Raw genomic sequence first — 20,886 nt, forward strand, 5'->3', positions numbered from 1 at the left:
TGGCATGCTAACCTGTACATGTTTGCAGTATGTCCTTTTTCCACTTAAAATAATGAAGTTGGAGCTGATGTTAGGGGCAACCAGGAAGATGCTATTGGACACATTTGGCAAGTCATTTATATAATAAGTTAGAAATAATAGTACCCCAAGAATGGATCCTTGGGGCGTACCATAGGTAATCACATGATGTGAGAATGGCAATTCTTTAATCTAACAGATAGTTCTGCGTTGGAAGTATTCATTTTTAACGATAAATACACACATAAATACATAAAATACACAAAAGGATTTTAATGCAATTTATTTATTCAATAAAGTGTCCTTATTCTCTGTGTCAAAAGTTTTAGAAATATTGCACAAATAAATTGATTAATATCAAAGGCTATAGATATTTTGTCCATCAGGTAAAGCAAACTACATAGTATGTGGAACGGGTTTTACAGAGTCCATACAGGTGTCTATAAAGAATAGAGAGAAGAAGTTAGATTAATAGTCTAGAATTCAGTAGAAGGGGAAAACTAAATCAATCAATTGTAAAATCTTTAGTTTATGTAGTTGTTACGACTGAATGATATATAGTATCTAATTCTTGGGATGAGTAGTTGTATCTTATTGGCTTGGATGTACCATTTATACTATGACTATGAAATGGTTTGCAGACATCAGTAAACATTATATACCGTATTATATTTGTATGTCTGAACTGCCACAGGAAGTATAAACTTATGTAAGTACCTGCACATTTTATGATGCACATGCAAACACCTACATGCACCTATGGAGAAATTACACAATAGACTGCACAAATTGCTTATATCGACGTTTCCTTTTGTGCATGCAAGACTAAGAACCTGGTGTGTGCATGCAGCCCCCTTCCCCCGCTACGACCACCATCTCCATGTTGATTTATTTAGTTTTATTGAAGTGCCAATAAAAAGGCTTCTGCCTTTATGTGTCACTTTTTTATTGGTCCCTCTGGATCCATGCAATTGCATTGAACTGGTGACTGGCTCGTTCGGATTGAATCTCAATGGCACACAACTAAAAGAGTAATTAAAGTAGGGATGAGGATAAAATTTAGATGAGCTGGTTTATATATCTTAAATATATTAATGTTTTCCCTATATAGTTTCACTGTTAAGTTATTCAGTCTTGGGCTGCCATAGAGGTTTTATCATGTGAAAAACTCTTTGGGGGGAGATGAATACAATGCAAACAAGGTTTTTTTTTGTTGGTTTGTTTTTTAGTTCTTCTGGTTAAAATTGCTTTCTTGAATGCTAGACTTTCCATTTTTGTTGCAAGATTACCCTTACCTGTTTCCCTTTTTACCAAAAAAAATCACCAAAAAGTAGAACGTGAACATGTAATACTGCACGAGGGACAATGGGAGTTGTTCACCCACTGCCAGATGCTGCTGCTAGCCGTGACCAAGCTAGCATGAAACGAGCTTCCATATATTTGGCAGAAAATATCAAAGAAGCTCTTGCAGTCCTTTTTAACAAGCAATAAAGCAAGTTTCTAGAGTTTCCAGAATCAACCCAATTGGCCTCCAATCAGATTCCCAAGCCGCTAGGGGGATGACAACTTTACCAAGCTGGTAGTCACCTACAGGGCGCACTGCAAACAACAGAAAGAGAAAGATTCTGCGAGGGCCTACAACTAGGGTTGCCATCTTCAGTGTGGATAAATAAGGGACACCTTGCCAGCCGCCCCAGGCCCGGGGGACACAAATCAGGCAGGAGGTCCATCATCTTCCCCAGTTAGATTTTGAGTGTCAGATACTTCTTGCATCCTGGCAGATCACAGAGAAAAAGAAAATAAAAACTCATTTGGGATTTAACATGCTTCTCTTACTCACTGAGGAAGTCTAATATTCCTTACTGATGCGTTTGTTCTATCTTGTCTCACTTTGTCTTCCTTAGACTTTACATTAGCTGCTCTTGTTTTTCTATCTTTCCTCTGATCCTCTCAGCTAGAAAGTCTAGACATCACGTAAACTCCAGCTTTTCTAATTCAGTTAGATTTTATAATGTCAAATTGAATCCTCTCGTCTCTGTGGGACGTAACAGTTTATTTGCCTCCATTTGTGCCTGCAAGCACTTTTTATTTCATTGCTATAGTCACTCACTTCTAATATAATGTCCTGCTTACCTGTCCCTGTCCTCCCAGCCCTGATAATATTTCACCATCAATCTACAATTTCTCATACAACATGGTTTATTTAAATGTCAGTGACCATTATTTAAAGCGTATGCATCTCCTATGAAAAGCGCACTCAGTCCTTCAAAGTCAGTGTGTGTCTGCTGTAATAGGCAATTTGATTTCCTCCATTTAGCCATGTAATCCTAACTTTTATTTATTTATTATTGTGCCCTGGACAAGTGCTGCGGGCTATCTCACTGTTCAGTATGAATGATTAAAGTCCAGAATCTAAGTAAGCTCTTATACTGGGACTAAATTTAAGTGCTTATTATTTCTAGTTAATAGTCAGACTCTATGTGGTTCCACAGCTTTGAACTGATGCCTGAAATAATAAAGTGATGTAGAACTGATGATGTAGAAATAACATTTTGATGTAGAACTTAAGATTTTCAAAGTAGTAGACTTAATTAAGCTGCTACTTATTATTAGCCAAACAAGCAGCATGGCTCTAGTGATGCCAATGTCGGTCCATCACCAAAATATCTGTTTATTAAATTATTTGTCTAATACTTTGGTCAAATTCCTTCAAAACTAATGAGCTTCCCACCAACCTCAGCTGTGCTATGTGTTTTTGCTAATTAGCAAATGTTAGCATGATAACAAACTACATTAAAATGGTGATTTTGGAAAACATTATACCTGCTAAACGTTTGCATGTTAGCATTGTCATTGTGAGCACATTAGCACGCAGATGTTAGCATTTAGCTCAAAGCCCTGATATGGCTATAAACCCATAGTCTTATAGTCATAGTCTTTATTTTAGCCAGTTTTTATTATAACTTAGGTTGTTTGTTAATTTGGATTTAGTGTATTTCTACTTATAACTATATATAATATAATGCATTAACACCCCTTCCCCCAAGTTTCATCAAAAGCAAATCAGCACTGTGTCCTGAGATCTGAGACATCATGTCTGACCGATGGAAAGACTCAACTTCATCTTCATCTTTCTCTCAAGGCTGTGTGTGACTGATGTGAGGTGGGATGAGGGAGCCATAGTTGACAGACCTCCAAGTCAGCCATTGATTTCTCATCAATAGGAACCTGTCTGGCTATGTGTGATTTAGTCCACCTTGAAGCAAATACAGTATGAGTCCATTTGTAATGGGAAATATGTTTTTGCGAGATCGTACTTGACTTGACAGATGTCTCAGAGTTTTTTCAGGTTTAAGTTGAAGCTCAGAGTAAAGGTTGATGATGCATAAAGAACAGAAGCTCCACGTTGCCTCTTTTCTTTTGGATCTATTGACCGTGCCAGACAACCGCAGGCTCAGGTGGCAGACATGACTTAGAGGGGTTCATTACAAACACCTGAAACTGACCCTCTCTTTCACACACACACACACACACAGACACACACACACACACACACACACACTCATGCATATGCATATACACTCTCTGAAGTAGCTACAAACACAGACCCATAACTATAATCTCCATCCACTTAGATGAAGACTCCTTTATTATATAAAAATCCACTCCTGAGTGTAATTCTAACTGCCATGCACAGTTTAGTTTCTTCTCAACAATTTTTGTTTTGTTAAACACATGCACGTGCTGCTTGAGTGACAGTGGCATGCCTTCTCTCTAATTGTCGTAATGCGATCATTGCTGCTCCGTGAGAGGCAGTGTGGAAACACTATATTCAAAACATGATCATCCAGTTGGAGCCTTTCAGGGGATTATGAATAATCTGGTGAAGGTATCTGGAAGCCAGGTGTACAGCTAACACCTTACAGCAGTTCTGCCAATCTGAAAGTGTCAGCTGGCACACTCATCCTATATTAAAGGGGCACTTCACAGATTTTACATGTCAAAGTGAATTTACTAGTCAACCTTTATAGTTGAGCTTTTCAGAACTGTTTTATAATGTCTTCTATAGGTTTTGGTTGAGTCATGTAAGCATATAATTTAACATATCTCAATATAATCTTTTTTATTTGTGTATCCTTAACTATGTAGTATATGGAGATTCATTTATCTTACAGATAGCTGACTTCCCCCTGTTTTGGAATATAAAAATTGCCCTACTAACAGGTTAGTTTTCAGTTACAACCCATTTGTTTTCAGATTTAAAAATACATTGACCTCTACAAGAAAACATTATAGTCAGGTTTTTGTATAATGTAGGGATACAGTCATTGTTTGAGATCCAGTATCCTTCATGCAAGTTGGAGTACCTGAATGAGTCCTTGGTTACAGACACTGTAACCTTGAGGTTGCAGTAACCTTGCTGCAGAAAACTGAAATGGTTGCTATTATGTGGTTTGCTGCCAAGTTTACTCTTTAAATCAAAACAATAGGTTTTCAAGTGAAAGTTTAGCACATTTTGAAGGAAAAATCTGAATTTAATTCATGTTGTTTACTTAAACTTCATAGTCCATCAATAAGTTTCTCTCATTTGACCCTTGGCCTTGTTGCACTCGAATTGCTCTCTCCATCGCTCACAAACACACACACATGCACTGTATGCACACAGCTTTTCCTTGGTGAAACTCATCTCCGCTGCAGCCTGTGTAGGTGTAGGTTTTCCCGGCCACTGAGTCATACAGTAGTCACTGATATCCTTCAGTTGACCCACCAGGTTGGCTGTAGGCCCTAGACTGACAGTAAATACCTGCCCTGTGCTTATTTAGGAGGCCAGGAGATCAGCAGAAGCGAGGGGTTCACAGTCAGTGTCTGTTTCATTTTCTGAAATTTGATGTTACTTTATGAGTGTCTCAGTATAATATACAATTTGTTTCCAGGGAGGAGAGCACTGCTACTATCATGGGGGTGTGCGGGGGCTGCCGGGCTCCTGGGCTGCTCTGTCCACCTGTCACGGCCTGCAGTGAGTCGAATACTTTGATTAAAGGTCACTTCATCTGTAATGTAGACTCAGTCAGGACCCAACGTTTGGTGTCTGTATGTAATTCAAATGTTCAAATACTTGCTGTAAGTTTGCCTAAAGTAAAACACTACTAAAATAGCTAAGGCACTAAATCACATTTGAAAGCTCAGTGTAAATTTTCTAAAATATCCTTTTCAGATTTGCTTAGCTTAGTTTAGTATAAAGACTGGCAACAGGGAAACACCTAGCCTGGCTCTGTCATGGTCTAGTGCTCACTAAACTATTGCATTTGGTTTGTTTATTCTGTACAGAAAGCCAAGAAATGTCTTGGCTAGCTGTTTCGCCCTATTTCTGGTATTTGTGCTAAGCTAACTGGCTGCCCACTGCTTCATATTTACAGTAGAGACGTGAACTCTAACTATTCCTTTTAACATACAATAAAATACATATACTACAGCAAGGTTTCAAAATGTATTTTACAAAACATGATGATAGAGGCCTAATCAAAAGGGGAAGAAATGCCCTTGAAAGATATAAACATATTTGATAATTATAAAGATCTTTCATGCTATTTTGCATTTAGGTGGTATGAATCATTTTGTTCATGTGAGTGTGAAAAAAAAGTACCTAAAAATACAGAAGGGGATACCACTAGAAGTTGGCAACCAATGATTTGTTGACAATACGGCTGCCATCCGACACAAACATGTCCAGGCATACTGTAACATGCAGCTGTTGTTTGTTTGTTTGTTTGTTTGTTCCAGCGGGATGTTTTCTGATGGGAACTTCTCCTATGGGATTGAACCTGTTGGCAGCGGTGAGGTGAGTCAGGACTTTAAACACACACATATCAAGTTTCTTGGCATCAAACGAAGGCAGCAACAAGGTTGTGTGAAAAAGTTCTCGCAAAACTGGCAACAAACGTTCAAAATATGTTGAAATCTTTACAGTGAGTCCACAGTCTCACTGTCTCTTTCTGTCTCCATATCACACAATACCTTTAGTCCAGACGGTGGTACTCTATCTCTAAGTTACTGTATGAAAAGTATTGAGTTGATACACAATCCACCACCACTGCCACATTTCTCCTCTCTCATATCAAAGTGAGACAGGAGGGAGAGAGAAGAAATATAAAATAACAAAATGTTTAAGAGGCCTTTTAGATATTACAAAAATACTTTGATTTGATTTTAGAATAGATCTAATATTAAAAAGAAGTAAACATATAACAGATTGGCCGAATGGAGTGGGTGAAAGTGTTTAGTGTGGAAGATGCTGAGCTTTTTTCCCCATTAAGGCCCACAGTAATCGAAGTACAGCTCAATTACATAGACTGGAGAGATGGATCAATGGCCTCCCTGCTCCTCTTAAAGCTCCCTCACTCTTCTTCCCTCTCCTCAGCTATCCATCTCAAATGGGTCATATTCATAAAGTATTTATCCCCAGCTCAAGTGTACCACAGTGTCTAGCAGTGTTATTGCCATTATGACAGCCCACTGATTGATTAATAATGCATTGGAGCACTTTCCTTCCCGCTGATTCATCTCTACCTCAGAGGACACGGCAGCACTTTTTCACACAGAAAAGCTGTGGAGTAAATTTGAGGATGAGAAGTTGTCATTTGATGGCTGCATCATTTGGAAATCATGAGGGGGGTGTCATCACTCATATAGAGCTGCATTTTGTGCAATTTAATCTAAGATTATAACCATGATTTGTTCTATATGTTCACGGTTGAGTGGTCAAAGCCTGATGCACTTTAAAGGGCAATGTCAAATTTCCTTCAGACCTCATCTTGCTGCTGTCTGCCATGAAGGTGAAATTTTACTTTAGTGTAACTTTTATTCCACATTTGTTTATTATAGAGATTATTTTGTGTTTAAATTGATTGATTTGATTTAGATTGTTTGTTTGACCTATGTAACTTTTTCACTTCTCCTGCCTGGAATAGTGAACAACAATATCTGGCTCTCCTGTGGATCCGCTGTAGTTATTTTTCTGCCATTAAAAATCACTGCAGAAAAAAAGAGAATGCAAAGAGACATAGTGATGTGATTCCCTGTCTGCTTTGGTCTGAGTAGGGATTGCTTTTGACTCGAGGTGAAGTTGTACTTAAATTTAATATTTTCATGTCTGGAATTCTCATTCCTGCTCAGGCAGACGTGAACAATGAACCCAAAACTGTCTCTTGTGTGAACCCTTAATAGTTAAAATCTTCAGGAAAATAAGACTATTCAGGAAATTAAAGTTGCCTTGAGTTGTTCTGAGGAAAAAAATAGACTTAACTGTCCCGCCTCTCTCTCTTTGTCTCTCACTCCTTGTTATGGTTTTTCTTGACGCCTCTCAGGAGCAGAATGACCACATTGTGTATCGCATGCCGGACATCGACCTCTTTCCACCTCCCTGTCCAGGTAGGACCATCAGCTTACACAGAAACCCCTCGCAGTTACTTTCCACAGAACAGAAAGCATTTCAGGCCTTCTGGTGTGATGATAAAAGTTTGATGGACACAGAATCTCTGGTCTGCCCTCTAATTTCTAAATCCTAAGTCTAGTGACACAATACCTGCTGCAGAAATCCAGCTATAATACAAGTTATTTACTTTTATGACATCTCAAACTTGATTTAGATTAAATTTTGTGATGTGATACATATTTGGCCTGTGTTTTGCTGTTAAAAGATGCGATTAATAGCCTGTTTGTGGGTGCTGTAGTTGAAACCTAGTTTAGTGAAACCCGGTAGGATGCAGTTTGTCCCTGATAAACCCAGAGGCTGCTTGCCGTTACTTGTTTGCAGACTACATGTTCAGCCTCGTCCTTGACATTGGATGATCTAAAACAATCAAATGTTCTGTAATGCAAGTCAGCTTTTTGGCTGCTTTTTTCTCTCTCACACACACACACACTGCAGTGTACAGTGTCCTCCTCAAGTTGTCCCGCTGTCCTCCTTGCCCTTGCTAAATGTCTCATTTGGCTGCCTCTTCTCCGCCTCTCCTCTTTGTCCTAACACTTGTCTGCCTCTCTGGACTACCCCCTCACCCCACCCCCCTGTTATCCAACCCCTGCCGTTCCTCCCTCCCTCCCTCCCTCCTCAGCCCTCTCTCCCTTCCCATTTGGCCAGTTATACTCTGTGCAATATTGATTTCTCCTACAGATCAGTGGACTAAAATACATGGTTACATCCATCCCTGGCCTGATGACTAGCCACTTTTCTCTCTTCCTTACTCTGCGTGTGTGTGTGTGTGTGTGTGTGTGTTTTTCCCAGGATGCACCGTGAACAGCACAGAGCCCGAGGGGCAGACAGACGTCCACAGTGGTGGAGACGGCGAGCTGAAGGATGGAGACGACTGGTCTGACCAGGAGAAGACCGTCTTTACAGAAGGCCTGAGGCGCTCAAAAAGACAAGTCAGTGTTTCAGACCGTCTCTGAGTCTCTTTCTTTCTCAACACACACCTCCATGTACGCTCACAGATGGCCTGGCCAGCAACATGTCACATGGGTTGCTGCAAGTGTCACCATGAGGGCAACATCAGAGTTAAGATATGCAAACACGAATACTATTTTACGGGGAAGTCTGTTATATGATGCCAAATGTACACACATGCTGATAGCTTATCTCAGCTTTGATGCTAATAAAAATAGAATCCCACGATAAGTAAAAATTACTCGAGTGAGGCCACTTGATTAAGTTTGTATTGGACTTGGAAGAGACATTTCTAATGGAAAGTCTGCATCATAAGCACAAAGTGTGAAGTTTCAGCCATTTTTGGTCTAATGACAGAAATGCTCTGCCTCTGCTGCATCAGTTTTGACAGTTTGGTTTTTAGGTAAGCCTATGTCAATGTTTACTAAAATATAAAGCTGCTTTCAACTGAGATATTTCTGTTTATGTCTGCACTCTTCTCACTGATTTTAAATAGGCAGGGCTCAGCTGAAAAAGGTTAATGTCACGTATCAGAATTTTGCAACATTTAAATCAAAATGTCATGACAGTTTTTGGGTTGTTTGCGTATTTCCCCAGATCAGTTTAATGAGATCAAATTATTACTACACAGTACTGATTAAGCAGAATTGCTCTCCTTTTTTTAGTGTTAAAATCTTACTAAATAATATTTTTATTACTAAAGATATTCGCTTTTAAGCTTGGACTGTCATTTATTTAGTCATGAATATTTTACCAAGAAAAAGGCAACTTTTCAGAGTCTTTAGTAGGGTTTTTTTTTTTCTTGCTCCTGAAGTAATCGGACACAGTTGCTGCAATTCTTCTTTTCGGATGCCGAGCGCATTTTCTGCTTAATGAATGAAAGAGTGTTGCTGTCCAAGTTGCCCTCTCAAGGACAAAGACTAGAGTTTCGCCAGTATCAGCATGTGTGTGCGCTCAGTGTGAGTAATGGTTTCACCTGCTGAGTTTGTGTGCGTCTGTTTGTCCTGTGTGAAGGTGGTTATGACAGTGGACTGAAACGTCGGGCTGTGTGGGTTTTATTTGTTGTTGTTTTTTTTTCCCCTCCAGGTGCGGCGAGGCCAGCGCACCGTCCAGACTGAGACCAAGTACATCGAGCTGATGGTGGTAAACGACCACGAACTGGTAAGTGTGAAAGCACTGATGTGTTTTCTTGGACTTCAAATCTGTAACTGCTGCACGAAGGCAATAAGAAGATGTGAGCGTGACTCTCATTAAAATGAGGATTTAATATGTTGGTGCTCTGTTGATAAGACTTTCTAATCAGCACAGGAAGAAAGATGAAAGGCTCTAACGCAGTATTTTTCTCCTCTTGGCAGTTCGTGCAGCTCCGTCGGTCGACCACTCAGACCAAGAACTTTGCCAAAGCGGTGGTTAACATGGCCGATGCGGTGAGTGGAAATATTGTTGAGGAGTTGACGATGAGCCCTCCTCTTCCTATGATGTATTTTATTTAGCCATGGCACCCCTTCATAGAGGATCTATTGTAGGAAGTCTCTTGAGATTACTCAGGACAATTGCCACATTTCAGAGCTTTTCCCTGCAGATGAAACTTTCCTGAGTGGGACAGCTGCCATCCCTTATTCATAAAAGCTGTTTTACAGTCTGATATTATTTTTTAACCATCTCAGGGTTGGTCTCAGACTGTATTGTTCTGTGTATCAGAATTTCTGTTAGGTCCAGTGACTCTGACTGATAAAATTGTAAATATTTGCTATTATCTCTTGTATCCTCATCATGGGGCTTTTAATTTGGATGATTTTTGTTCATTAATTTAACATCAGATTGATCAGAAACACAGTGTGGACATGTTAATGTTATAAATGACACGGTTGATTTGTAATGGAATATCTACAGAGGTGTACTGAGGCCCGTTATCAGCAACCATCAGCCCTGTGTTCTAATGGCACGTTGTGTTTGCTAATCCAAGTTTATCATTTTAAAAAGCTAATTTATGATTAGAAACCCCTTTTGCTTGCCTTTGGTGTGGGAGACCTGGGTTCAACTCCCACTGTTCCCATTGTGTCCCTGAGCAAGACACTTAACCCTAGTTGCTCCAGAGGCGTGCGACCTCTGACATGTATAGCAATTAAGTAAGTCGCTTTGGATAAAAGCGTCAGCTAAATTAATAAATGTAAATGGTAGCGCAGAATAAAAACTGTTGCTGTGCTGATTAAAGAAGCAATATAACTAGCCTTCTTTAGACTAGTTGAAGATCATTAATGGTCAGAAACAAAAAACTTTCTTCTGAAACTCGTCAGTCTGTTCTTGTTCTGAGAAATGAAGGCTATTCCATATGAGAAATTGCAAAGAAACACAAGATCTCAGACAAAGCTACTCCCTGTACAGAACAGCGCAAACTGGCTCCAACCAGAACAGAAAAAGGAGTGGGAGGCCCCGGTGCACAACTGAGCAAAACGGACAAATACAAAGGAGGGTCTAGTTTGAGAAATAGACGCCTTACAGGTCCTCAACTGTCAGCATCATTAAATGGTTTCTCTGCAGCTCTGCCTAGAAGGCCAGCGTCCCGGAATCGCCTTTTCATTGTTGACGTTGAAACTGGTGTTTTCCCGGTACTATTTAATGATGCTGGTTAGAGCCAGTTTGTACTGTATGTATGTATGTATGTATGTATGTATGATTGTATGAATGAATGAATAAATTAATTAAGTGACCTTTTTGTGAATGTATGATCGGATGTGGTTACCTTTCAAAACAGCCAAATGAAGTGCAAATCAGTGTGCTCGTGTCCCACGAGTGTGGCATCAGAATGGGAAGCCCTTCACTGACTGGGGACATACAGTGATGCTGGTTTCCATGGCACTGCTGTCTTCCCTCTCCCACTCCACATCTAAAGTAGACTGATGCAACGGTCTCCATTATCTCCAACATTTTTTTCAAATTATCCTTGATGGTAATGTGTCTGGAGTTCCACCTCTCTCTTCTCCTCCTCTAAATCCCCACCTGGGGATTTGGAGGTTGTGTTCTTCTAAAAGGATGCAGTTTTCTTTGTCATTATTCCACATAAATCATAAGTTAAACAGATGAGAGTCCTCTCATCTCAGCTCCCCTGTCCTTTAGAAGAAGACTGTTGCAACCATCCCTTAAGATCTGAATTTTTCCCACAAACAGAAAACACTTTTTGTAGATTATTCTTACTCTGTTCCCATGTAGAAACGGACCTAAATCAAAAACTGTGCGTCATCTGGAGAATTTTATCCCTGAATTTCTCTTTGATTTTACAGCCGTTTTGAGGCCATTCAGAGTACCATTATTCTCCAAGCAGACATTCAGATTTTCATTGATCTGGACTTTCGGATCTTTATTACATTCACTTGTTGGTCGCATGTTTAACCTGCAGTCCTGGATCTTGTTTATTGGCAAATACCAGGCAACAGGATAGAAGATGAATTTTCTGTAGCGTAACCCTTGCTCGGGATTTCCTTTTGATGAATCCAGATCTACAAGGAGCAGCTCAACACTCGCATCGTCTTGGTGGCCATGGAAACCTGGTCTGCTGAAAACAGGGTCTCCGTGGGCGATGACGCCTTGCTCACCCTGCGCGACTTCATGAAGTACAGGAAGGAGAGCATCAAGGAACGCTGCGACGCTGCTCACCTCTTCTCGTGGGTGCAACCTCCTGATTTAACTTGGTGCTACTTGCATTTTCCTCCTCCCCCTGCTTTTTCCTTCTCCTCCTCTTCTTCCTCACACTGTATAAATCAGAGAGACCGGATACAAATCGGATGTTTCTCCTCCTTCACCTCCTTCACCTTTTACCTATTGCTCTTCCATCTTCTCCTCCTCTTCTTTCATCTTTTTCTCCTCTTCCTCCTCCTTTACTTCTTCTCCTTCTCTTGTTCCACATTCCCCTTCTTCCTCTTGTCTTCCTCCTCCTCCTTTACCTCTCCCATCTTTTCATCCTCCTTTCTTGTCGTCTTCCTTTTCCTCCTCCTCTTTCTCCTTCTCCTTCTGCTCTTCCTTCTCTTCCTCGTCATCCACCTCGTCCACATTCCCTCCTCCTCCTCCTTCTCCTTCTCCTTCTTCTGCTTCTTCACCTTCTCCTTCACCACCACTGCCTTCTTCTTCTGCTTCTTCACCTTCTCCTTCACCACCACTGCCTTCTTCTTCTGCTTCTTCTTCTTCTACTTCACGGCTGTTATAGTAACAGTCCCCCTGTCTTTACAGTGGGAGGACGTTCATGAGCAGCCGCAGCGAGGCAGCCTACATTGGGGGCATCTGCTCACTCACCAGGGGTGGAGGCATCAATGAGGTGAGACTTGTGTCTCTCACACTGTTTAAATCAGAGAGACCGGCTACAAATCGGGGATGTTTTTCCATGAGCTTCATAAAAATTGTGTAGTTATTGAAAATTAATTGTTCTCAGGAGTGTGTAATTCAAGGCAGTTGTTGTCGTTAACTGGATTATGTGTGTGTCTTCAGTTTGGCAGTGTGGGCCCCATGGCCATCACGTTGTGTCAGAGTCTTGGCCAGAACATTGGCATGCTGAGGAACAAAGAGCGACCGGCTGCAGGTAAGACGAACATACACTGGTTGGAGAGCTTCAAGATTCGTGGAAGGACAATCGCTTGTGTCATGATTCAGAAACGTAGAGGTGTAGCTAAAAAGGCAATTTGTCATACAAAAAAAGCTTTTTACTTTAAAAACTGTTGTCCACTGTTCATACTTATAGTTTTGTTTTATTCTTTTAATGATTCCTTACTGCAATATTTGGTTATTTCTGCAAAGTTGTCTCAGATTAAATTCAAAATGTTATGTCCTATTAAAATGTCCCTTTGAAAATGACTTTTTCAAACTAAAGTAGTGTAAACCATTTATACAACACTGACTTGATTTTTCACTGAGAACTCCTCTGCCACACTAACAGCTCCCTCTGGTGGTGAGGACGCAGCAGTGCACAGCAGAGTTTTAAAAAGTTGCTCAAAAATGTTTTGCTGTGCACAGTCACATCATAGCCTGTTCTTGACCACAGAAATGTTTTGTATGTGTTTGTGTATGTGTGTGTTAAGAAGACTGCAGGTGTCCAGACCCATGGCTGGGCTGTATCATGGAGGATACTGGGTATGCACTTAATGTACAATAAATTTATTAGTGACCTGGAATATGTTAAAACTAGGACATTCTCAACTAAAACAGGAATCTGTGGACACGCAGATGGACATATTCCTATCCAGCCAGCGGTCTACGAAGTAATAATGTATAAAATGTGGTTTTTGAAAGTCCTCCTCTTTATTTGGGCAAATTATTAACAGTTTGGGTTCACGGATTATCATATTTTATTCTTAATTTTTAAAGCAACTTTTGAGCAATGCAAACTCTCTAAGCAAATGTGGCAGTGAGTGATTTCTGTGTTGTGTTTTGTTTTTGTCTTAGTTACTACCTGCCCAGGAAGTTCTCTCGCTGCAGTATAGATGAGTACCTGCGCTTCCTCCAACAGGGAGGAGGCAGCTGTCTCTTCAACAAGCCCACCAAGGTGAGAGATACTCGTTCACTCGTAACTTTTTTATTATTACATGATAAACAATCAAAGAAAATCTACTTACTGTAGAGACCTTTTCAGTTTTGAATGCATACCTACAGGTATTTCAAAGTCAAAAACAATCTCCTGAATAACAGAGACATTGTCTGTGTATAAATACCAAATTTCAATTGTTTTAAATGAGTTAGCCCTGAGCCCTGAACCTTCACAGACTTTACTGACGTCACTTGGAAAGTGATTGAGTGCAAGAGGCTGCAAGGGCTCAAAATGCTGTAAACGGGAATGGGACAGCACTTTGACACTTTATTACGTTACCTTGACGATGCTGAAAAAACGTTGCACGCTTTTTTTATTTTATGTTTTTGCCTGATTTTTAAGTCCTGCAGGCTCTTGCCCTACAGAGTGGAGGAGAGGTAAATGTCAATATATATTTGTCAATAATCAATACACTATTGTTGGTCAAAACAGCATCATTAAGCAAAAACTAAAATAAATAGTTGAATAAACTAAGTGTGTAATAAGGTGGTTGCTTTCCTCCGATTTCATGTGTTTTATGTCAATTCTAACAATGTTAACATCAGCGTTGGCATCGATGCTTGTTTGTTTACCATTTTTCTTCTTCTCTTATAACGTGGATTTGCAAGGATTTTTCTCTCGCTTCTGGGCTTCCCTTGGTGTAACCCCTGTGTTTCACGTCATACCGCTATGAACTGTGGACAATTCCCTCAGGCAAAGTCTGCAGAAATTCAGAATTACGAAAGTGTCTAAAAAGGGCTCAAAATGTCCGCGAGAGAGCCCTTGTACACTTGGCGATTTGACAGCGGGACAGCCCTTAAGCCCTCACGGACTTCCCGAGAACTTGCTTCAAAGTCTGAGTCTGTGAGAGTGGACTTTGGGATTGGGCCTTGGACTCTATAGTTACCTTACATATTTTCTTTTTCCTCTAGTTGTTAGACCCACCAGAGTGTGGGAATGGATTTGTGGAGCTGGGAGAGGAATGTGACTGTGGGTCACTAGTGGTGAGTACATTTCAGTAAACTAATTTCTTGCAGCTTGCAGCGAGTTTAAGGAATCACCCATTCAGCCGTAAGCGTGGTTGGAAAAGACTTAAAGTAACGACCGGCTTTGCATAAAATGTTTGTCATCCTGTCAGCAGGCTGCGCACAATATGCAAAGTGTGAAAGGTGGCATGAAAAGGACCCGTCACATATTCACCCATCTGTCCAGAACATTTCAATTCAAATGGAACTGCAGATATTATCAGTTTATATTAAAAATACATTTTGGCTTATAGGAAACACTTTTAAATTAGTAAACAAGCTAAACTGGGAACTCTACTGGGTACTATATATAGCGCAGGACTTCCTCACATTGTGTCAGATGCTGCATGAAGTGTAGTCAGTGATGTGACTTCAGGATGTCATGAAAGCCTTGAGGCAAAACACGTTGACACTAATGAACTACAGATGTACTGTAAACAATCTCTGACCCACAGGAGTGTGCACGGAGTGGAGCCAACTGCTGTAAGAAGTGTACTCTTACCCACAATGCCATGTGCAGCAACGGGCTCTGCTGCAGGGACTGCAAGGTGAGCTGCTTTTATACACACTTTAACTGGATGCTTCGTCACTGTTTATTACAGCCCTGACGTTCTCTTTTACTCCCTCTTGCTTACTTGCTTCTCTTTCGCCGCCTGCTTTCTTCGTCTCACTCTGTTTTCCGTCTCCTTCCATGGTTGTTTTTTGACAGTACGAACTGAGAGGGGCAACGTGCCGCGACGCCGTTAACGACTGTGACATTCCTGAGACCTGCACAGGAGACTCCAGCCAGGTAAAAGAAGCCCCGACAAATCTGTACATTCATCAAGACGCTTAAAAAGGAATTCAGACACTTGAAACCCAATGGACAGATAATGTTCTCTCTCTTTTGCAGTGTCCTCATAATGTCCACAAACTGGATGGCTACATGTGTGATGCTGGACAGGTAAAGTCAGGCTGCTTGATAAATATTTGTTACTGCTTCTCTTGTTGCATTTAATAAAACATGTCTCTTTCTGTTTGTCCTCTCTTCACCATTTTTTCCACCCTCCTCCTCTTCTCCTCTTCCTCAGGGCCGTTGTTATGGAGGTCGGTGTAAGACCAGAGATGGCCAGTGCAGGACTCTGTGGGGCTACAGTAGGTTTGGATTGGATATTGAGCTTTATTTCTCCATGTCGCATGGCGCTCTGATGGTTAAAATAGGATTTTTTTTAGTATGCCATTTGGTATACTTAATAACTTGCATAGTGAAAGCCAAAGTCATCCACTGAATGTTTTATATTTTCTGAAAATAGCTTTGTAAGGATTAAAGCAAAGCCGTGGGTTGAATGCATTAAGTGAAATACTCTGTTCTGTCTTCTCAGACTCAGCTGACAGGTTCTGCTATGAAAAGCTGAACTCTGAGGGCACAGAGAAAGGAAACTGTGGCCCGGACTCCAGTGGTCAGGGATGGGTGCAGTGCAACAAGCAGTGAGTGAACAGCATGGCCTCATAAAATACATGTTGATAGCGCATATACACACAATTTTAATCGAAAAACTAACTCAATGGAGGATGCTGCAGAGAAAACCTGAATTCACACTCCACTGTTTGTGTTATAAAATCTCATATAAGTCTGACTTGTTTTGTTATTCTTAAATTGTTTTCTTATTTTCCTCCCTCGTGTCCTTCAGGGACGTTCTGTGTGGTTTGCTTCTGTGCACCAATCTGACAGCTAGACCGAGTTTTGGCGAACTACAGGGGAAGCTCACCAGTCTGACAATCCACCATCAGAACAGATACATGGACTGCAGGTGAGACAGCTTTTCTCTCTGGCAGCTTGATGGGTTTGGACCACAACTGAACAATTAATAAATACAGAGAGAGAGATGCATAATCAAAAGTTGGGTTCACTACATGCACAAGACATGGCAGAATTTTCAATTTCTGCATTTTTGTATTTTTTTTTTTTTGGTGGTCAAACACACAAACAACATATACGAGTATATGTTTGCTTGTGTATATGAGAAGGACATATATGAGTCCTTCCAGTCTAAGGTTGATGGGAGAAAAATGGTATCAAACTTAGAGAAAGCACCAATGTAGGAAGGATAATCAATACTTGAACCGAACAGATAGCAGGCGCTCCTAATGCCACAATGTCCACAAGTAAAGGGAATGAATTCCACAAAAACTCAAGGTTCCCTGTGGAGTTTTTGACTTCTAGTGGCGCTTTGGACCTGTTTTTTCTATGAGTGGGTCCCTGTTTTGTTTATCATGGGCATGAGGACGCATATGTAAAAATTTGTTTTGCAACTGTTCTACGAGTAAGCAAACGCACTCGACACATTTGGTGAGTAACACCGAATGTAAAAATAACTCCCCAGAGCACCTTTTTATCTTCCACAGGAAAAACACCCATATTATAGTGACAACAGAAATAAAAACAACACCAAGACATATCGTCCGAACAACAGTCTGCTCTAACTCTAACTCTTCAAACTAAACATGAGCATGCAGCGAATATGCTACTTAATGTTTTGTTTTTGAAAATGTAGCCACTATAATAAAGACTTTATTCACAGTACTTGAATGAAGCAGTTTACCTTGAGTTTTATGGTGCCATCAGCATATTTAGATGTATACAAGATTATGTGAGAGAAAGATATATGGCATACATTAATGAGCTGAGGAATTGATCTGTATTTAACATCTGTCAAAATATAGAAAGTGGAAATAAATAAAAGTTAATGTCGGGTTCTAGTTGCATTTTAGAGTTGAGATAATCCCCAGGAAGCAGAATAACCATGTTTTAATGTGACCATATGACCTGCAGGGGTGGCCATGCAGTGCTGGATGACGGCTTGGATCTGGGCTACGTGGAGGATGGGACGCCATGTGGTCCAAACATGATGTGTTTGGAGCGTCGGTGCCTCCCTGTCACCACATTCAACCTCAGCACCTGCCCGGGCTCCTCGTCCTCACGAATCTGCTCCCACCACGGAGTGAGTTGTCTAGTCCCACCTCAAGATTTCATTATTTGTTTGTTTGGTGGAGCTTGATGGCGCTACAATATGAAAGTATAACTGGTGGAGAAAAAAAAACATTTAGGGTATTGCTCCATCCCGCAGACTTGCAGTAACGAGGTGAAGTGTATCTGCGATCCAGACTACACTGGGACAGACTGTAGTGTGTTTGACCCCATTCCCATCCCCACCCCGCCAGAGGGCCCAGAGAAACACAGAGGTAACCGCACTGAGCAGTTTGCCTCCACATATTCCTTCCAGTGGCTTCTCACCTCTGTGAAATAACCTGCTGAGACAGAAAATATGTTGATATGTTCACGGATAACTACAGTATCTCACTACAAGCTAAAATACACCCACTGCTCTCCCCCTACGCTCACTGGCTGACTACTTCACTCCCACAGGTCCCAGTGGTACCAATATCATAATAGGTTCGGTTGCTGGTGCAATTCTGGTGGCAGCGATAGTCCTGGGGGGAACTGGCTGGGGATTTAAGTAAGAGCTCTGGCATGCCTCCATCTGTGTGTGCCTGCTGTGTTCCTCTGTCAGCTAAGACACATGCCTGCGGCTAGCTGCTGAATGCTCCTCTGCTTGCTGTCTGATGCATACTCACAACCAGAGACCATGTGGGGTTTATTATTATTATTATTCAAGCTGGTGAACGTGCGGTAGATGATTTTGCTCCTGCAGGGTTTGTTAGAAGAAGGTAGCATGAATGGTGGTATTTACAAACCCTCATTAGACCTTTTAAGTATGGTAGGAGATTTGATGAAATCTACATCATGGCATGAGATTACTGGCAGGAGTGTCACCACTTTGTAATATGCAACGGTAAATATAAAACGGTAGCACTTTGTTTAGTAGGCTGTAGATGCTAAATGTGTATAATTTGTAAAGAGCTAAACACTGAACTAGTGCTGCAACAGTTAGCCAAAACTTCTTACATTAAATATTCATATTGTCTTCTATGATAGTAAACTATATATCTTTGAGTTTGGGACTGTCAGACAGATCTGAAAATGTGACGTCCATCACAAAGGTTTGGGGACTTGCAGTGGGCATTTTTTACTATTTGCTGGCATTTTATGGACTAAATGATTAATCAAGAAAATAACCAGTAGATGAAAATAATCAGTAGTAGCAGCCCTTTTTATGTAATTTTTCACAACAACAAAAATGCCAATAACTTTGGGTTTTGGACAGATGTTTCATTGGTCTCTGGGAAATTGAGAATAGTCTTCCTCACTATGTTTGGAAATTTAATAGACTCAGTTTTTCACTGAGGCAAAAAAAACTATAATCAACCACATTCCTTGTGTAAAGAAGTTTGTATCCTGTGAGTTCTTTAAAGAGGAACTCTTTAAACTGATTTCAGACCTCAAAGTCTGTTTGCACTTCTCTTGGAGTGCTACTGCATGTGCAAAAAACAGTTGTATAAAGTCTTTTGTAGCTCCAGAGGGATCTGCACCAAATCTGATAAATTGCCACAAGTGATATGCTTCAGTCAGTTGGGTTTAAAAATTAATAAAAATCTGTAGACCTCTGTAGGCCACTTCTTATTTCTCATTGAGGCTTGAGGCTACATTGGCCACTACTGGCATAACGCATCTGAATCTGTAAACAAAATATATTAATTTAGAATCCATCCCTCGTGAGTCTGACAGAGTTTGGAGTGCAATGCTAAATCAATGGAGTACTCTTTCAAATTTGACACTAATGTTTGAATGCAGTGAACGATCAAAAATCCAAAAATGTATCAACAAGCTTTTTCCATGTTCCTCTACTCATGGCTGTATTTGACTCCGGGTCTTCTTTCTGTAGTTTTTGTTCACATGCTACAATGCCGTCTTGCCTCAAGTTAACTTTGTTGCGGTATGCCTGCAGGATGCAAAACAAACGAAAATGCTTGTCTCAGACTGTAATCTTTTGCTTTAATCTCATAACTGTATCTTGTACAAAATCTGCCCAAATCTGCCTTGATAGACACTATAGCTACAAGCTTCTCTGTAGAAGAGTTTATTTTCCTAATAACAAAAGATAAAGATGCAAGTTTCAGATGCCTGTTTAATGCTTCATTTTTAAGGCCTTGGGTTATTTGCATGTTCCTTTTTCCACATCGCTTCTTGCTCACATGAAACCCCAGTTTGATAGTCTTACCTGTCGTTCTACTTCACTTGTTCTGTCTTTTTTTTTTTTTTTTCCTCCATCTTGTTCCTGCCTCACTGCGAATCCAGAAACATCCGAAGAGGAAGGTACGATCCCACCTTTCAGTCCTGATCCCAACACCAAAACATTATCAGAGTCTTGAATCAGCCGTTCGTTATGTCAACATAATGCCATGTGTTTTATAAGAATCCTCTCTGAGCACCTATCATCATATCTCTAAGCTCACACACACATAACAGTCAACTGCTTCTACGGCCTTATTTTTCATCTTTCACACATTTTGTATCTTGTATTTATTTGTATAGGCACAAGTATATAGCATGAACCAATGCCACATACCGCAGCATTTATATAGCTTATGCTAGTTTGCAATTCCTTTCCATAGATGGGCCTTTTAAAATACACAAAATGTCATTCAACGCAATTATAATTGTATTTCTATGGACAGTATTAGGAAACATAAATGTCTATAATCTGTAATCCTAGTTTGCTTCATTATTATTTGTACTGTATGTCCCCTCACAAACTTGGCTGCCATTTCTAAAATCTGCAGTATCGACTTTGTAATGTTCATTTCGTAAGACTTTAAATAATAAAAGGTGAAGCCTTCTTTTAATTTTTAGTTTGAGGTTATTTTTCTTATTCTTTTATGATCCATTTGCATTACAGCAATTAGTCAATTAA

At 40.4% G+C, this 20,886-nt stretch overlaps 1 protein-coding gene across 6 annotated transcripts in view; it reads left to right on the top strand.

The window, feature by feature from the left end:
- Positions 1 to 20,886, top strand: part of adam11 (ADAM metallopeptidase domain 11) — a 32,973-nt gene that overhangs the window by 9,567 nt on the left and 2,520 nt on the right. For 2 of the 6 annotated variants that reach the window (XM_038735492.1, XM_038735494.1), the window contains exons 5-26: positions 4,953 to 5,035; positions 5,800 to 5,857; positions 7,383 to 7,446; positions 8,300 to 8,439; positions 9,545 to 9,619; positions 9,814 to 9,885; positions 11,954 to 12,120; positions 12,683 to 12,767; positions 12,938 to 13,028; positions 13,525 to 13,576; positions 13,889 to 13,988; positions 14,942 to 15,013; positions 15,490 to 15,582; positions 15,744 to 15,824; positions 15,927 to 15,977; positions 16,105 to 16,168; positions 16,396 to 16,501; positions 16,705 to 16,824; positions 17,847 to 18,015; positions 18,142 to 18,256; positions 18,441 to 18,531; positions 20,271 to 20,818. In XM_038735492.1, the coding sequence (XP_038591420.1) occupies positions 4,953 to 5,035; positions 5,800 to 5,857; positions 7,383 to 7,446; positions 8,300 to 8,439; positions 9,545 to 9,619; positions 9,814 to 9,885; positions 11,954 to 12,120; positions 12,683 to 12,767; positions 12,938 to 13,028; positions 13,525 to 13,576; positions 13,889 to 13,988; positions 14,942 to 15,013; positions 15,490 to 15,582; positions 15,744 to 15,824; positions 15,927 to 15,977; positions 16,105 to 16,168; positions 16,396 to 16,501; positions 16,705 to 16,824; positions 17,847 to 18,015; positions 18,142 to 18,256; positions 18,441 to 18,531; positions 20,271 to 20,313 (1,992 nt within the window). In that variant the 3' untranslated portion in view covers positions 20,314 to 20,818. Of the gene's footprint in view, positions 1 to 4,952; positions 5,036 to 5,799; positions 5,858 to 7,382; positions 7,447 to 8,299; positions 8,440 to 9,544; positions 9,620 to 9,813; positions 9,886 to 11,953; positions 12,121 to 12,682; positions 12,768 to 12,937; positions 13,029 to 13,524; positions 13,577 to 13,888; positions 13,989 to 14,941; positions 15,014 to 15,489; positions 15,583 to 15,743; positions 15,825 to 15,926; positions 15,978 to 16,104; positions 16,169 to 16,395; positions 16,502 to 16,704; positions 16,825 to 17,846; positions 18,016 to 18,141; positions 18,257 to 18,440; positions 18,532 to 20,270; positions 20,819 to 20,886 lie in introns of those variants that run through there. The other 4 variants (XM_038735489.1, XM_038735491.1, XM_038735493.1 and 1 more) reach the window with 3 other exon arrangements.

Source organism: Micropterus salmoides, unplaced genomic scaffold (genome assembly GCF_014851395.1).
Source record: "Micropterus salmoides isolate LMB-PRFRI ecotype aquatic unplaced genomic scaffold, ASM1485139v1 Ms_hic_scaffold_21, whole genome shotgun sequence".
In the NCBI taxonomy this organism is placed as follows: Eukaryota; Metazoa; Chordata; class Actinopteri; order Centrarchiformes; family Centrarchidae; genus Micropterus; species Micropterus salmoides.